This window comes from Toxotes jaculatrix, chromosome 10, assembly GCF_017976425.1.
Source record: "Toxotes jaculatrix isolate fToxJac2 chromosome 10, fToxJac2.pri, whole genome shotgun sequence".
Lineage (NCBI taxonomy): Eukaryota > Metazoa > Chordata > Actinopteri > Toxotidae > Toxotes > Toxotes jaculatrix.
The window spans coordinates 11,997,556-12,011,681 of record NC_054403.1 but is presented as its reverse complement, the minus strand read 5'-3'; the positions used below and the strand labels follow the sequence as shown (position 1 = coordinate 12,011,681).

Genomic DNA, 14,126 nt, shown 5'->3' with positions numbered 1-14,126 from the left:
ACTCAAAATATTCAACAGCACCTTCTCTGTCGAGAAACAATTGTCCTGTTGTGCTGGATAATTCACAGAACACACAACAGTTTTCATCATAACTTTTTTTTTTTTTTTTTTTTTAGGAGAAAACAGTTCCCATGAACAAAAGAGAACAATGGTGGTCCCTTATCTAGAGTAACAGGAAATTCAGAATTCCACTTAACTGTGGTGATCTAAGGAGATGGATATCTTCAGACCTGGGCACATAGCTCTGAAACTATCTGCAGACTTAGATAACACTAAGGGTAGGTAAAGCTGAGCATTCTCCCTAATAGTCATGTGTTGTTTGAATGGATGCCAAGGGCCAAGGGCATGTGGATGTGTCTGTTCTGACCCCAGCTCACACCCTGACTCCATTCACCACCCAGCATGGAGAGTGTGAGAAAAGGGGGAGGACAGAGAGGAGAAACAAAGTGGAAGAGAGAGAGAGAGGCTGCTTTTGTGACTGCAGAGACAACAGTCTTTGTCCCGCAGCATCATGGGGGTACAAGGGCCACCAATGTCACGCAAACAAAGACCAGAGGCACCTCTATGCCTGACACACACACATATGCACACCCATAGACTTCCTTCTGGTGAGACGCAGGAACAAGAAAGTGATAGTTGGTCGGGGGTGAGGGGCTGTCTGTGCTGGAAGAGGATGGAGAAAAGCAAATCTATAAACAAACAACTGTGTGCATGTGAGCCATTACACGCTTGCATGCATGCATGCATCCACACAGACGAGCACAATGGAAGCAGACTGACTGTGGTTGGTACCATTACAGTAAACAGAGATGGCACAAGGGGCAAATAGATAGCTCTTTAACTGAACACATCTACATGGCTGTACTGGCTCTTTATTTAACAGAGACAGAGAGGCAAACTCTGTCTCACTGTCAGATATTCAGATAGCACAACTTTACTAAAGTGTGGAAGAGGGAGTTGAGCTAATAACAGGCAGTTAATTTCAGTATTGCTACATTAGAAAGGAAGTTAATGAAAGTGGGGCAATTACACATACTACTGTGCACACAAAGAATTATGGTCACCACGTGTACAAGTATACAAGTACAACAGCCTGGACATAATTCAGAGCTTCAAATATGACACAGTCTAACCAATGTTAGTCCGCGTGCCTCCAGATACACCTTGTAGGCTACCAATTAACTAATTAATGACATCACCCGCCTGAGTAAGCAGCTGACGCGCTCCGGACCGAGGCGACTCACTGTCTCTGGGCTGAGACTAAGATGAAAATGCAGGCCTATTGTTCGGGTAGAGAATGCAAAGCCGAGAGCCAAGTTTCGCCTTTTTAAAAAATTGAGAATGATTGAAACCGAAAGCAAATGCGACAAGGCTCCTCTGAAAGTAGCCCTGCCATCTCAAGCATGAAATAAATCTCATAATATCAGTGCCGCATCAGCCGGTGAGTAGCCGACCTCTAAAATGACAAAAAATAAATAAATAAATAAAACCTAATATAACTTCTGATGCCCTTTCACAGTGCCGTTCTTATAAACGTGCAATCGCATAAAAATAAAACGCAGATTTGATAATAAGAAATTTTCTATCTGCTAAAAGCTAATAGAGTTAGAGTCTAGTGGCAGGAGTTTCTTACCCATGTCTGGAAGGATGCGTTTCAGGACTTGTTGGCTACTGCTGCCTACACTGCAGCTTGTCCGCTGATGATATGCGCAATTTGTCTTCGGCCCCCGTATATCAACCTCAACTCGCTTTCTGTTCCCCCAACAATGAACAGACCCGCCGATGACTGCAAGTGCAATCTTAAAGAAACAATGTCGCTTTTCAATGAACTCAAAGGCGGAGAATAATGAGGAGTTCAAGGTTCTTACGTTGGTAGAAATTTACTTGGGATAGTTCATTGTTGACGCAAGTTTACGCAGAGAAAGCACCTTGCAACTTCTTGTGCAAATGCATGAAGCATGAAGTATTTCTCCAATGGAAAAAACATACTTCTTCTGAGTTAGGCATCCCAGCTTAGATAGGGCATTCAATCCCTGGTTCGCCAAGGCCTTTTTTACCCAGCCTGATAAATAAAACCAAATGAGAAACTCGGCCTATGAATGTGTGCCTATGAACAGTGTAGGTGATTTGTCTGAGATTAAAACGAATGAGACTGTGGACTTTCAGGTGAGGCTCTCCAGACTTGGTAAATTGTTAGATACTATCTGTTTGAGTGCAGCCTTTGAGATATGGGACTGAACAAGAAAGATGTGACATCTCAGCTGAAAAAAAGAAAAGAAAACTGATGTGTGTTTTATCGTTTTTCTCTTAAATGGGTCTATTTAGTCCTGGAATGTTACCTTAAAAAGCAAGTTTCAAGTGGCATTCACAGACCATGAAGTTGTGGATAGCTCAACTTTTGATGAAGGCAGATAGTTCCTGTCAACCTGAATAGTTGAGGGATACTTGTCTTTGATAAGAGAAAAAAAAATCACATGTATTTTAATTGGAATGGATTGTTGATCTTCTGTGGTCATAAAATCCCTGATGTGTATCACTGGGTATTTGGTGGGGCGCCAGCTGGTTTCTTTGTCCATGTCAGCTCATATGATCTCATAACTATCAAATGTTGATAGGGAAAAAAGAAAGAAAGAAAGAATTTGATTAAAATGAAATGTGCTCTGAGTGGAGTAGTACAGCATGCAGCAGGGAAACGCCACTGATCTCAGGCGACCAGACTGTGGTGGAGTCAGAGAGTGTCCTCTGATTCATCTCCACCCTCTGGCCAGATACCAGAAATAAAGAGACAGATTGGACTTCATCTTTGTCCAGTAGATGGCAGGCTTTGTCCTGCCACAACATTTCTACAGCAGCAGGCTCAGGAACAGTATTATCCCATAATGCTACTCATTTCTTGAGAAAAGTCAACTTTGGCAGGAAGCATCTCTGAACGTGATGCTGTAAAAATCACTTTGTAAAATTGTTTGACTTTTTGTCAACAAGGTCAAAATGTCTCTTTTGAAAAACTCCAATCAGCCTGTTCTTTGATATTAATTTGTCCTACATGTTGTTACTTAATGGAGTCTGTAATTCCTTACGTGAAGATGCTGCCTTAATTTGTAATTTTGTTATGGAACTCTTTATTTCCTCTCAGTTAATGCAGTTAGCCTTAAAGTACAACCCTATTAGATCATTTATTTTTGAGCTGCTAGCTCACAAATCCTCAGAGAGACACCACTCATGTAATACAAGCCTTGTTCTCCACTAACCAGGTTGTTGTACATTGTTTTACGGTCTCTGACTCTTGGCTTTGCTCCTGTCCTCCACCACAGGTGTACCTTGATAGGATCGCTCAATAGCTTGATACCGTTTAGAAAAAATAAAAAAGCTAAAACAATTACACTGCCCTCTTTGTGTAATTGTGTGTTCACAGATTTGTGAACACATTTTACCCGGACTCATTCATACTTGATGCATCACTTAGCCTGGTTTGATATCTCAATTGTTCCCCAGCATACAAATCTATCAGTAACACATGAGAGCAACTTCCTTTTGTAAAGATTTCTTTTTTCCTAGATATGATTTCACTCCAAACATCTGTCAACAAAACATCAGCAACGCTTTTCGGTTACAGGGTGTGGTATAGTAGGTTCTGCCTTTTGGGTGAGAGCCAGCGCTGTGGGTGAGACGCAGCGCTATCGGATGACAGGTATGAGCTGGTGACTCGAGATGGTGGTGTGCCTTCCCTCTGCCGCTTCTCACCTGTCCACAGCCACTCTCTGCCTCCTGTGGTTGTCTCAGAACTGAGCTTCTTCTTGAGAGACTTTCATCACCTCCCCACCAGAGGAACATTAAACCCTTTTGTGTGTCTAAATACTTTAGACTCCCCATCACTCAGAGTTAGAAATCTGAGAAAGGCCCAATCAAGTTAGCAGACCATTACTTCAGACTTCTTCTGGCTTCAGCGGTCATAATCCCTAAAGATAATGACTGTATTACTGGTATTTTAGCAATGCCTTGCTGTGATATGCTCTACCTTAGGGTGGGAAAGACTCAATGCATCAGTTGTGTCAAATTATAGTGTTTAAAATTTTTAGACAGAAAGCACTGGGGACAAGTCTGTTCTGGTAACTTGAAATACTTCACTTATCAGATAACCTTTTCTTTGCTTTCCTGGTTGCTTACAGGGATCTTTATCAGAAAATGGATAAACTCTATTTCTGCAGAATTTTGCAGTTTTGCTGTTGACAAATGTTTGAATCCACTATCAGAAAAATTCAAAGAATTTGATCATTAAAATGCAAGAAGACTTTGACAAATATTCAGAATACATTTATTTCACAGGCTGAATTCATATTGACACTGTGTGAGTGAGGATTATACACATTGCTTGCTTTATTCTGTTAGTCATCAGAGTAATATTTGGCTTTGAGCCTGAGTGGAATCTCATTCTCCTCAACGTGTGCCCTTTTGTTCTGTTGTAGACTTCTTCTCCTTAGTTTCACGTATAAAACAACTGTCACCACAAACAAACATGTGGATACCAGCATTGCAATTAGGCCTGCGACCAGTATCATGTCATATCTTGGAGTCTCTATCTCACAGATAGGGGCACTTGAAGGGGTTCGAAACAAGTCAGGTGTTCCCGTCCAGGTAGGTGCCCTGTTCAAATGGCAGGGCTCCATGGTGTCATTGACCAACAGATTAACCCAGACAGTGCTATAAAGTGGAATTGGTTTCCCCCCATCTCTGACCACAATGAACAAGTGATGCATTCCCAGGTCCTTCTGTAGAAGTTGCTGCCCTAAAACGATGTTCCCTGACCTTGAATCCACCTGAAAGGGACTGCTGTTTTGCACTGGCTCAGGTGCCACAATAGAGTATGTAATCTCTGAATTCAGCCCTGAGTCCTCATCAATGGCATAGATCTTTGTTACCATGGTGCCGGCCATAGCAGAAGGAGAGACAGTCAGGCATGAGGAGTTGCTGCTGGGAAGGATCACTTTTGGTCGGTTGTCATTGATGTCCTCCACAAAGATAGTTACCCTGGCAGTGGATGTCAAAGCGACAGGGTGCCCATGATCGCTGGCCAGCAGATAGAGCTCGTAGCGGTCCTCTGTCTCGCGGTCCAAGTTGGTGGTGGTGCGAAGTGTCCCCTGGGTGTTATCCACAACAAATGGTCCACTGCTGTTTACAACATGCAACTCTGTGTTCCCATTCTCCCCTTCATCTGCGTCTGTCACCCCTACCCTCCCCACCTGGACAAAGGGTCGTACATTCTCAGGGATGAAAAAGATGAAGTGAGGGGTTAGAAAAACAGGCGCATTGTCATTCTGGTCCAGAACACGAATGGATACTGTGGCCGAAGACTCCAAGGGAGGGGAGCCGCTATCTCGTGCAAACACTGTGAGTTTGTGTACACCCTGCTGTTCTCTATCAAGAGAGGCTGACACAGACAGTTGACCTGTCACAGGGTCAATGTTAAAGATGGTAGACGAGTGTTTGTCCAGCCCGTAGGTCACCCTGCCGTTGTATCCGCTGTCTGCGTCTGAAGCTGAGACCTGCAGCAGTGACATTCCTGGGTCGTTGTTTTCCCCCACCTCCAGCTGGTAGTGAGACTGGAGGAAATGTGGAGCATTATCATTGACATCTGCCACCAACACCCTGATCACATGCCTGGGAGGAACCATCACAGACACTTCATCTGATTTCCTATGCACTACCAGAAAAATATGATGTTGCCTTTTCATCTCATAGTCTAGGGGCTTTGATGTCGAAAGCAGATATTTGCCATTCTGTGGGCTCAAAGTGAAAGGAACTTCACCCTCAATGGCAAGAGATGAGCTGTTAAAGCTGCTGTCACCTTCAAGCTCCAAAACAGCTAAGGCGGTGGGGGGTTGGTTCTCTGGTAACACCACAGTCTCGTTTTGATGCTCCACTATGAACCCGATCTTTATCGTCAGCTCTTGCTTCGCCTTGGGGAGCACGGATACGATTACCTGAGTGTCTGCTGGGGGGCAGTGACGGCCGCTAGCTAACACTTTCAACACCAGCTCCTCAGAGTTGTCACTCTGGAGGTCCTGTGTTAGTCTGATGTGCCCAGTGAGGCTGTCGAGGCTAAAGAGCTTCTTGGCCCGCTCAGAGACTCTGGGACTGAGGGAATAAGTGATGACAGCATTCGGGCCTGAATCTGGGTCTGTGGCTCTGACCTGAGCTACCAACATGTTCTTCGGGGAGTCTCCAGGGATGGTGACATTGCGTGGGCTGTCAGAACTAAAGCTTGGACAGTTGTCATTAACATCTGTCACTGTGACTATCAAAGTTGCTGTAGCACTTAAAGGGTCTGTGCCACAGTCGGTGGCCACCAGCGCCATCTGATACTGGTCCTGAGTCTCTCTATCCATAGCTGTTTCTACAACCAGCATGATTAAATGTCCGTCTTCTTCGACCTTTAAACTGAAAACTCCATTAGAATCTTCTAGGTGGTACCGCAGCTCTCCGTTAAGACCGGCATCCCTGTCCTTAGCCTGGTCATCCAATGGGAAACTGGTCCCTACAGTTGCGTCCTCAGACACCCTCAGGTGTATTTCACTGTTTTCAAAATGAGGTGCATTGTCATTGATGTCCTCTATGATCACAGGAAACTGTATAAGGTCTCCTGAGGGCCTCACGATAGCATTGTGTAGAAGAATGCATTCCTCAGCTTTTGTCTCCTTGGGGCAAAGGGCCTCACGATCCATCTTATGCTCAGTGGTGTAGAAATTCCCTGTGTTTTTGTCCATCCACAGGTACTCTTGGGTCAGGAGCTGGTACGGAGGTGGAAAGTGTTTACTAAGTGACCCAGCCAGAGTACCAGGCTCCTGTTCCTCTGGGACAGAAAACCGGAGAGAACCACATATGATCTGCTTGAGTTGGACCAAAAGCAGCAGGTTCTGATGGAAAAAGAAAAAAACAGTGAGCTGTAATTTTTTTCCCCATCTGTTTTTTATTTTTATTTTTATTTTTTTTTAACGGCTGCAGCATTTTTTATTTTTGGTCATGATTTGGCAGCCCTATTTTTTACCCTTCAGTCTGTCAGAGAAGTTTTTCTAGGTGGTGATAAGGCTTAAACTTCACGCCTCAGTGAGTTCTTTTGAAGGCAGGCAACTGTACAATAAAGGAAATATGATGCCCCTCACTTATCTCCAACCATTTACACTCACATACATACAAACAACACACAAACAAAAAGCATATACCAAAGTATGTATTTGGCGGTACACAAAACCCATCACATTTGCAAACATTTCTACAGTTTCACATATATTTCAGTATGCCATATATTTGAGGATTATACTTCTTTGGATTATACTATATTTGAGGATTATGTTTTCTTTTAATCTTTAAGAGGTTTTGAATGGGCATCATTTTTCATGTAACCTAAAAACCCTTTGGTGTCTCTCTAGGTGCTCCAGCACACCTTCAATACATTTATATATTTTGAAAATGTACACTAAAGAATAACATTCCAGCTATACCTTTTCACACTATCAGACACACAGAGAGACCAGAATTAGATACCATCACAATAGAGAATCTTTTGACTCACTGACCTGCAGTAGTCCAGCCCAGTTCATATTATCAGGAGTCCCATGGCCCATCGTCCTCACACATGTTACCCAAGTTCCACAGCAGCAAGTGAATGCTGAGGACGGAGGCAGCAACCTAAACCTGCACAGCTGAAGGAATGATTCATTACATGCTCCTCCTACCGCACTTACCTTGTGTGTCTAACTGACACGGGAGAAGTGAGAGGAACAACAGGTTTATCTGCATGAGTCAAACGCATAGTTTTGTAAGACCTCAACCACTTGAATGAGCATGAACGAGGTTTATGGAATGAACATATAATGTCTCTGAACTGTACAGGGCAGGATTAATGTGCTCATACGGCATATGCATGTACACCAGTTTTTACTTGCACTGCCGTACCAACGTTTTAATTCTCTGACACATTCTTTTCTTTCAGATTTGTCCAGAGCCCTTTTTATCCCTAGAGATTAAGTTTTTAATAAATAACATAAACAACAGTGTTTACAATGCTAAAAGCATCTTGTGGCATGAATACGTAAACTGGTAGTTTTTTACTTTAGGTAAACTTTATTGGTGGAAAGACACTATGTACATTTACTCAACAAAAATTTTGAAGTAAATTTCAGGAGGAGATATATTCCTTACAGAACTTTATATTTGTATATGTGTATATTGTTAATTATGCTTCTGTATGTTTTACTTAAGTAAAAGTTTGAACTGAGGACTTATACTTTAGTATTTCTGTCACTGGTAAACATGCAGGTCTGCTTCACACAAGATTGCAAAATATGGCCCTTGGTCCTGCACAGCTGCTCTTTGGGAGTAGAAGTCACACTAGAGGGGCCTCTATCGACAGAGCAGAGTACTGCACCACTTACAGCAAAAAATTATAACATTTAAAGATTTTGTTCCAACATATGGAGAAAAAGCAATTATAAATTAAAAATCTTAAAAAGTAAACTTCCATACTATTTTAAAGTCATGCGCTTAGTATAAGTAGACCCAATCAACAATATTTCGCGAAATATCGTATCAATTTTAAGATAATGCGACCTGACTACACAGTGTGATACAGAGTGAAGTGCGTATAGTACGTGAATTTGATAGTCGCCGTTGTCCTTCTTCAGTAAAGCTCACTCAAACTCTTACAGGTCCTCTGTAAAACCATATTGTTGCCAACCGATTGTGCCAAAAACATGATAATGAATCCTAAACGGAAAAAGTAGTAAGTTTTATTTTTAATTTGAAAGCATGGGAAAAAAACAGCAACTGTAAGCCTCGGCCGGAGTTACATAACGGCATTTTTTTATTCCTAAATCTCATTTGCGTCTGATTTTCCATTAAACTTTCCGCCCACTTATTTCCTCTTAGACCTCTGAGGTTTATCTGAGAGGTGATTGGCTGGTGCTGTCTGCTAGTTGAGGCGGGTGTGGATGACTTTAGAATAAAACTACAGCCCTGCCTTATGAGCTTTAAACCGCGCTGAACCCAGATACACAGCAGCTTGGCGGCGTTTAATTTCACTGTTCCAGCATGTCCTCAGACATTAACACAGGTGAGTCCAACGACTCCTTGAGCCATTACTTTTAAACGGTGATACAGCGATGGTGATAATAGGCCCATAAGAAACAACTGCCACAAGTATAGTCTAACGCTTTCAGAGAGGCTGTAATATATATTTAACTCCTTTAAAATTCCACACTTGTCTAGTGCCCCCCATTTTTTTTTTTAATAGATCATGTTGCCTGCTATGCTTACATTTTACGTTTTCTAGCTCATGTTTTTCTGTTATATATGTATATTTTGAACAGACAAGGCAAATATCTATTTTTTTCTCTCTCTTGCTTCCTCTAAAACCTAATATTTTTTTCATAGGGGACTGTTAAAGCTTTGTTCTTTATTCATGTCAGCCTAATCTTGAAATGACTCTGTGACGAAATGCTGGGTAAACTGAGGTGTGGTGATCCTTTACTGCATCTGTCATTTTATGATTGTGCATTCATTCAAGAAATAGACAAAAGTGTTGTTTTATTGCAGTGCAAAGCATAGACTTTAAAATGTAATATTTTTGTATCACAGTTTGCAGACCAGGTGGTTTACAGGCTGTTTGGTGGTTTATACGCCTCATGGGCTGTTAGGTTTATTTTCACACACCGAGTTATCTGACACAGCCCACTGACACAAACTCAACTGCTTTTGCTTTTAGCCTTTATTTAATTTCATTCTCACCCTCAAGATATTTCTTCTAAGTAAGCTGTTTCTCATACAGGAAAATGTCCTAGATCATTGAGAAATTAGGGTTTTTTTAATTTCAAAAAAATATTTTTTAATTCTCTGGACTTACCCAGGAATTTTAAACATGATTTGACCTTGATCTTTTTTCATTTCTGTGAAACATAAATATATTTGCTGCCTCTCTGTTCTAAATTGTGCTTTCTGGAATAACCTTAGATGATCTTAAAATTTTCTTTCAGTCAAGTAATGTGATTTCTTTCCAACTGCTGTCATATTTTCCACAGACTTGGAGCTCGAACTGGGCGAGTTGCTTCAGGAGTTCCAGGATGTGGTGGAGGAGCTGAAGGCCCCTGCACAGAGCAAACCGCACGCTTACCAGCGCATCCTGCAGGAGGCCAAAACTCGCACAGGGCCGGGGGACGACAGCGGAGTCGAGGACTCCGATTACAGTGAGTAATGAACAAACAATGTTTCTGTGATTATGATGTTTGCTTAAAGTACAAAGCATAGGGAAGGAAAGACATTATTTACTGCATCATTTGTTGGTGAGTGAGGTTGTGTGATAGCCCCATGGGCACCGTCTGAGCCCCTTTATCAGCCCAAAGAACTGCTGCTTGACACTTTTAATTTGCATGAAATTAGTGGTACAAGAGGACACATCCCTGTACACTTCTATTAAAATGGCTGTTTTGCTCATGACAATAGCTGTGTACTGGAATGAACTGCAATTATGGATAACTCCTCTTTTGTATTTGTATTTTTTTTGCTGCCGTTGTGCGTTTGTTGACGGTTATGAGATAAAAGAAGAAAGTGTGTTTTCCTGCTCCCATGTGTCATCATTATTGAAAGCATTTTGGCCCCCTATGGCTTCAACAGGCAAGCCGCTTTCAAAAGCTGACACATGGGAGTCGCTAACAGTGAACAGGCATTTACCTTCACTTTACTGCATGTTAGTATCATTATAAGCAACTCATGCATTGTGATAAATTACTGTCATTGTTGTTGATCATTTGCATGAGCTGGCCTTAGTGCTTGTCTTCTGTTTATTATTTCTGCTCACTCCCTCCTCGTCTCCCTCTTGCCACCCCCCTGCTCCAGGCAGTGAAGCTTCTTTGGGAAACAGTTTAAACACCAGCGAGGAGGAGCTTCACACAGCAGGCATAACGCTGGCACCGAAAGGTACTAGAGGCTTCCATCAGCCTATCTCTACTCGGATAGCCCTCGCTCTTACAGTGATGACTATCACTTTTGCTCTGATCACTATCACAGCCACACAAAAACTCTCCACATTAGGCTGCAAGCTCTTTGGTTTTTACACAACAAAGTCCCCCCACCCCTTTTTCCTTGTCTCCTGCAGGGGTTATTTGTGCTGTTATGTAGTTGTGAGAGTGGCTCAGGTGTGTGTGTGTTTGTGTGTTTGTGTGTGTGTGTGTGTGTGTGTGTGTGTGTGTGTGTGTGTATGTAAATAAATGGGAGCTGCTGTTTCTTTGTTGTATGCAGATGCACGGACTATCCTTAAATCTCAGCGGATGAAAACAAGAAGGTGACCAGGAGGTGCCACTCACTATGTCTGTGTTTATACAGAGTACCTTACGCATATCTTTACAAAAGAGTTCCTGGTGGGATCCATCAAGATGCCCAAGTTTTATCGTGCTTAAGATTCGCTTTATCTCAGTTTGCAGAAAAGAAGTTTTTGCCAGTCCAAAAGCAGTTGGGTTCATATGTAATTCTGGGACTTAGATTAGTCTTCAGCTTTTGGTCCAAAGGAAATACCACTGAACTGAGCTGCATTTCTCCACAAAAATGTTCCATTGCTGCTTTTCTTCCCCTTTCTTCTATAGTTTCTCAAATTCCGTTTCTTTCTGTCCTCTTTCTGCAGCCAAGCTGGGAGACACAAGGGAACTTGAGAGTTTTATCGACATGTTAGACCGGGAGCTTGCTGGTGCGTATTTAAGAGAATTATACCCCCTATCACTCAGTCTTTTCTTTACTTGTTTTGCACTTAAGCTGACAAGCCAGCAGGCTGCAGTGTGTAATGGTGGCACAGACACTGACAGAGTCCATGTGTTGTTACACATCGAAAAAAACAGAGTGCGTACCAGTAGCCAACTTGTTTCTACCCTGTACTACCCCTCCCTCCAGTTTATCTCTGAGTACCTCTTGTGTGTAAATGCCATGTCTGGGGACTCAGGTGGACTATCTAGACGCCCTTTAGTGATAATAGCATACTTGACTACATAAGCATCATGATCCTGCTATCAGCTCTAAAGCAGTGGTGTTTCAGAGGCCTGCAAACACATACGTGTCCCTGCACGCACACACAAACCACAAAGAACCAAACATGCATTCTGTGCTATCAGTGGTCTCAACACAGAGAGAATTAATGTTATAAATTAATCGTAACTCCCCTTGTATCTTTACAAGGCTTACTTATTAAGTCTGTGCATGTTTGTGTGAGTGTTAATACGCCTGTGTGCTCTCTCTCTTATTCTGGCTCCTGAGCTTTTGTAGTTTTCTGTCTCGCTCTCTTGCAGAGATGTGAACAGAGAGAGATAGCGAGCTACGTAGAGGGGGTTGAAACAGGCCGGGGGCGACATGGCTGGCTACCGCCGAGCAGACAGGCAGATCTACACCAGAGCAGATCTGAGGGAGCAAATGCTCCCCTGGCCGCTCCAGGGGAAAAGGTTAACATCAGAAATTAAAAGGGCACTCCATTCCAAAATGCAAGAACACCCTCAGACCCCTAGCAACTCCGTGTCCAGCCAGCAAGACGATGTCCCTGCAGCATCAGATCCAAGATGTGTGACATATTCCCGAAACTACACAAAGCTTCCATCTGTCTGGGCGTATGAGGAAACGCTGCCTAGAGTATAGAAAGCATTTTTATGCCACATTTGAAATTCCCATAAGAACCATGCCAGGAAAGGGCCCTAAATCCTAGGTGCCATATTTCTTTAAAGAAGGCTGATCTTTACCGTGTTTAAAATTGCATATGGCACTTTAGTTTTAAACTAATTTCAAGTCCAAGGGATTCAAAGTCCAAGGGGTTCAGATCTGCTGTGTAATATCAAATGTCATTTTTATGCCGATGTTTGTTGTTGTTGTGAAAATTCATTTTTTTATATAAACTGTTGTACTGATGAATGCACATATAAATAAATCTATGTTTTGATTTTATTTTGTACTGTATTTCATTTTTTGTTGACATGCAGAACTAGATTTAATCTGGTTCCAGAGACACTGCTGGCCTTGTGGGCCTTATCTGATTCTATACGCAGCACTGAAACGCAATACACAATGCTGGAAGTTAAGAGAATACTCCTGACAGCACTGGAAACAAATTATATTCAGTGTGCCTACACCTTAACTATCCCCTAAACTGACTGTTGCTAGCGTCACACCACATGTCTCAGGAGCCCTTCACCCGGCCTTTTTTGTTTGTGCCTGCGCTTCCTGTATGTCTGTTCTGATTATGCTTTGAGTTTCACTTCTGCCACTAAAATCAGGAAACACAAATTAAGCTCAGACACCATGTGAAGACAGCCTAAAAAAGGAAATGCGTCAGTTGTGCTGTGAGGAACAATGCTCATTTTGACTTTTGTGCTGTGATTCTTTTGCAGGGGGGCTCTGAACACTGTAACTTATTACCACAAATCCAAGCTTTGAACTGGAGGAGGGACATTGTTCTGCTTTGTTTACCTGTAAAGGAACATCTTGGCAGTTACCTCACTGTGACTTTCAGGTCTACCGTGTGTCATCCATTTACAAGTGTCTCCTCCTCTTTGTCAGAGCAACACGGCTTAGAGAAACAGACATGGGGCGAGGTGAATGTTGTGGTTGTAAGGAGTGATTTTTCACTCATGACTTGTGATTTTACAGTGACTGACATCAGCAGTATAATCCAGCTGAAGTATGCTAAAATAATTTATACACCGCTGAAGAATGAGGAACTACATATTTATTTACACTGCTCATTGTGATCACACCTAAGATCCTGGTTTCAGGGTGAGTAAAGTCAAGGCAAAGTTCTTTGGGAAACAGAGAAGTCAGGGACCAGCAGTTTATTGAATTGTTATTGTTTTCTACTTAAAAATCCCAGGAGAGCTGGTTGATACAACCTGCCATCCATTTCACTGGCCCTGGTGATCTATTACAGATAGACTTCTTGGGTGGACCTGCTTTTTGACACTGTGTCAGTGGCTGTGACCAAAGGAAGGAAAGCTGGACATTGAAGATACTGCTCCTTGTCTGTTTATGTCTCATTAAAAGACACTTTGTTCCGAAAGTTCAGCGCAGCTCTGAACTCTGGCCAACTATTTAACCTTGCTGACCGGGACAAG

The 14,126-nt window shown here is 42.4% G+C and overlaps 3 protein-coding genes across 3 annotated transcripts in view; 1 reads left to right on the top strand and 2 right to left on the bottom strand.

The window, feature by feature from the left end:
* plp1a (proteolipid protein 1a) overlaps positions 1–1,724 on the bottom strand; it is a 93,563-nt gene extending 91,839 nt beyond the window's left edge. The window contains exon 1 of the mRNA XM_041047928.1: positions 1,634–1,724. Coding sequence (XP_040903862.1) covers positions 1,634–1,637 — 4 coding nt within the window. The 5' untranslated portion in view covers positions 1,638–1,724. The remainder of the gene's footprint in view (positions 1–1,633) is intronic.
* Positions 1,725–4,308: 2,584 nt separating this feature from the next.
* pcdh20 (protocadherin 20) lies at positions 4,309–8,312 on the bottom strand. The gene is made up of 2 exons (XM_041047927.1): positions 7,572–8,312; positions 4,309–6,911 (listed from the first exon to the last, which is right to left on the bottom strand). The coding sequence occupies exons 1-2, from the start codon at positions 7,617–7,619 to the stop codon at positions 4,383–4,385; spliced, it is 2,577 nt and encodes an 858-aa protein (XP_040903861.1). The 5' UTR covers positions 7,620–8,312; the 3' UTR covers positions 4,309–4,382.
* A 653-nt stretch (positions 8,313–8,965) lies between these two features.
* Positions 8,966–12,963, top strand: si:dkey-27i16.2 (regulator of cell cycle RGCC-like). Its single transcript, XM_041047929.1, has 5 exons — positions 8,966–9,106; positions 10,071–10,235; positions 10,885–10,965; positions 11,666–11,728; positions 12,321–12,963. The coding sequence occupies exons 1-5, from the start codon at positions 9,085–9,087 to the stop codon at positions 12,326–12,328; spliced, it is 339 nt and encodes a 112-aa protein (XP_040903863.1). The 5' UTR covers positions 8,966–9,084; the 3' UTR covers positions 12,329–12,963.
* Positions 12,964–14,126: the final 1,163 nt, after the last annotated feature.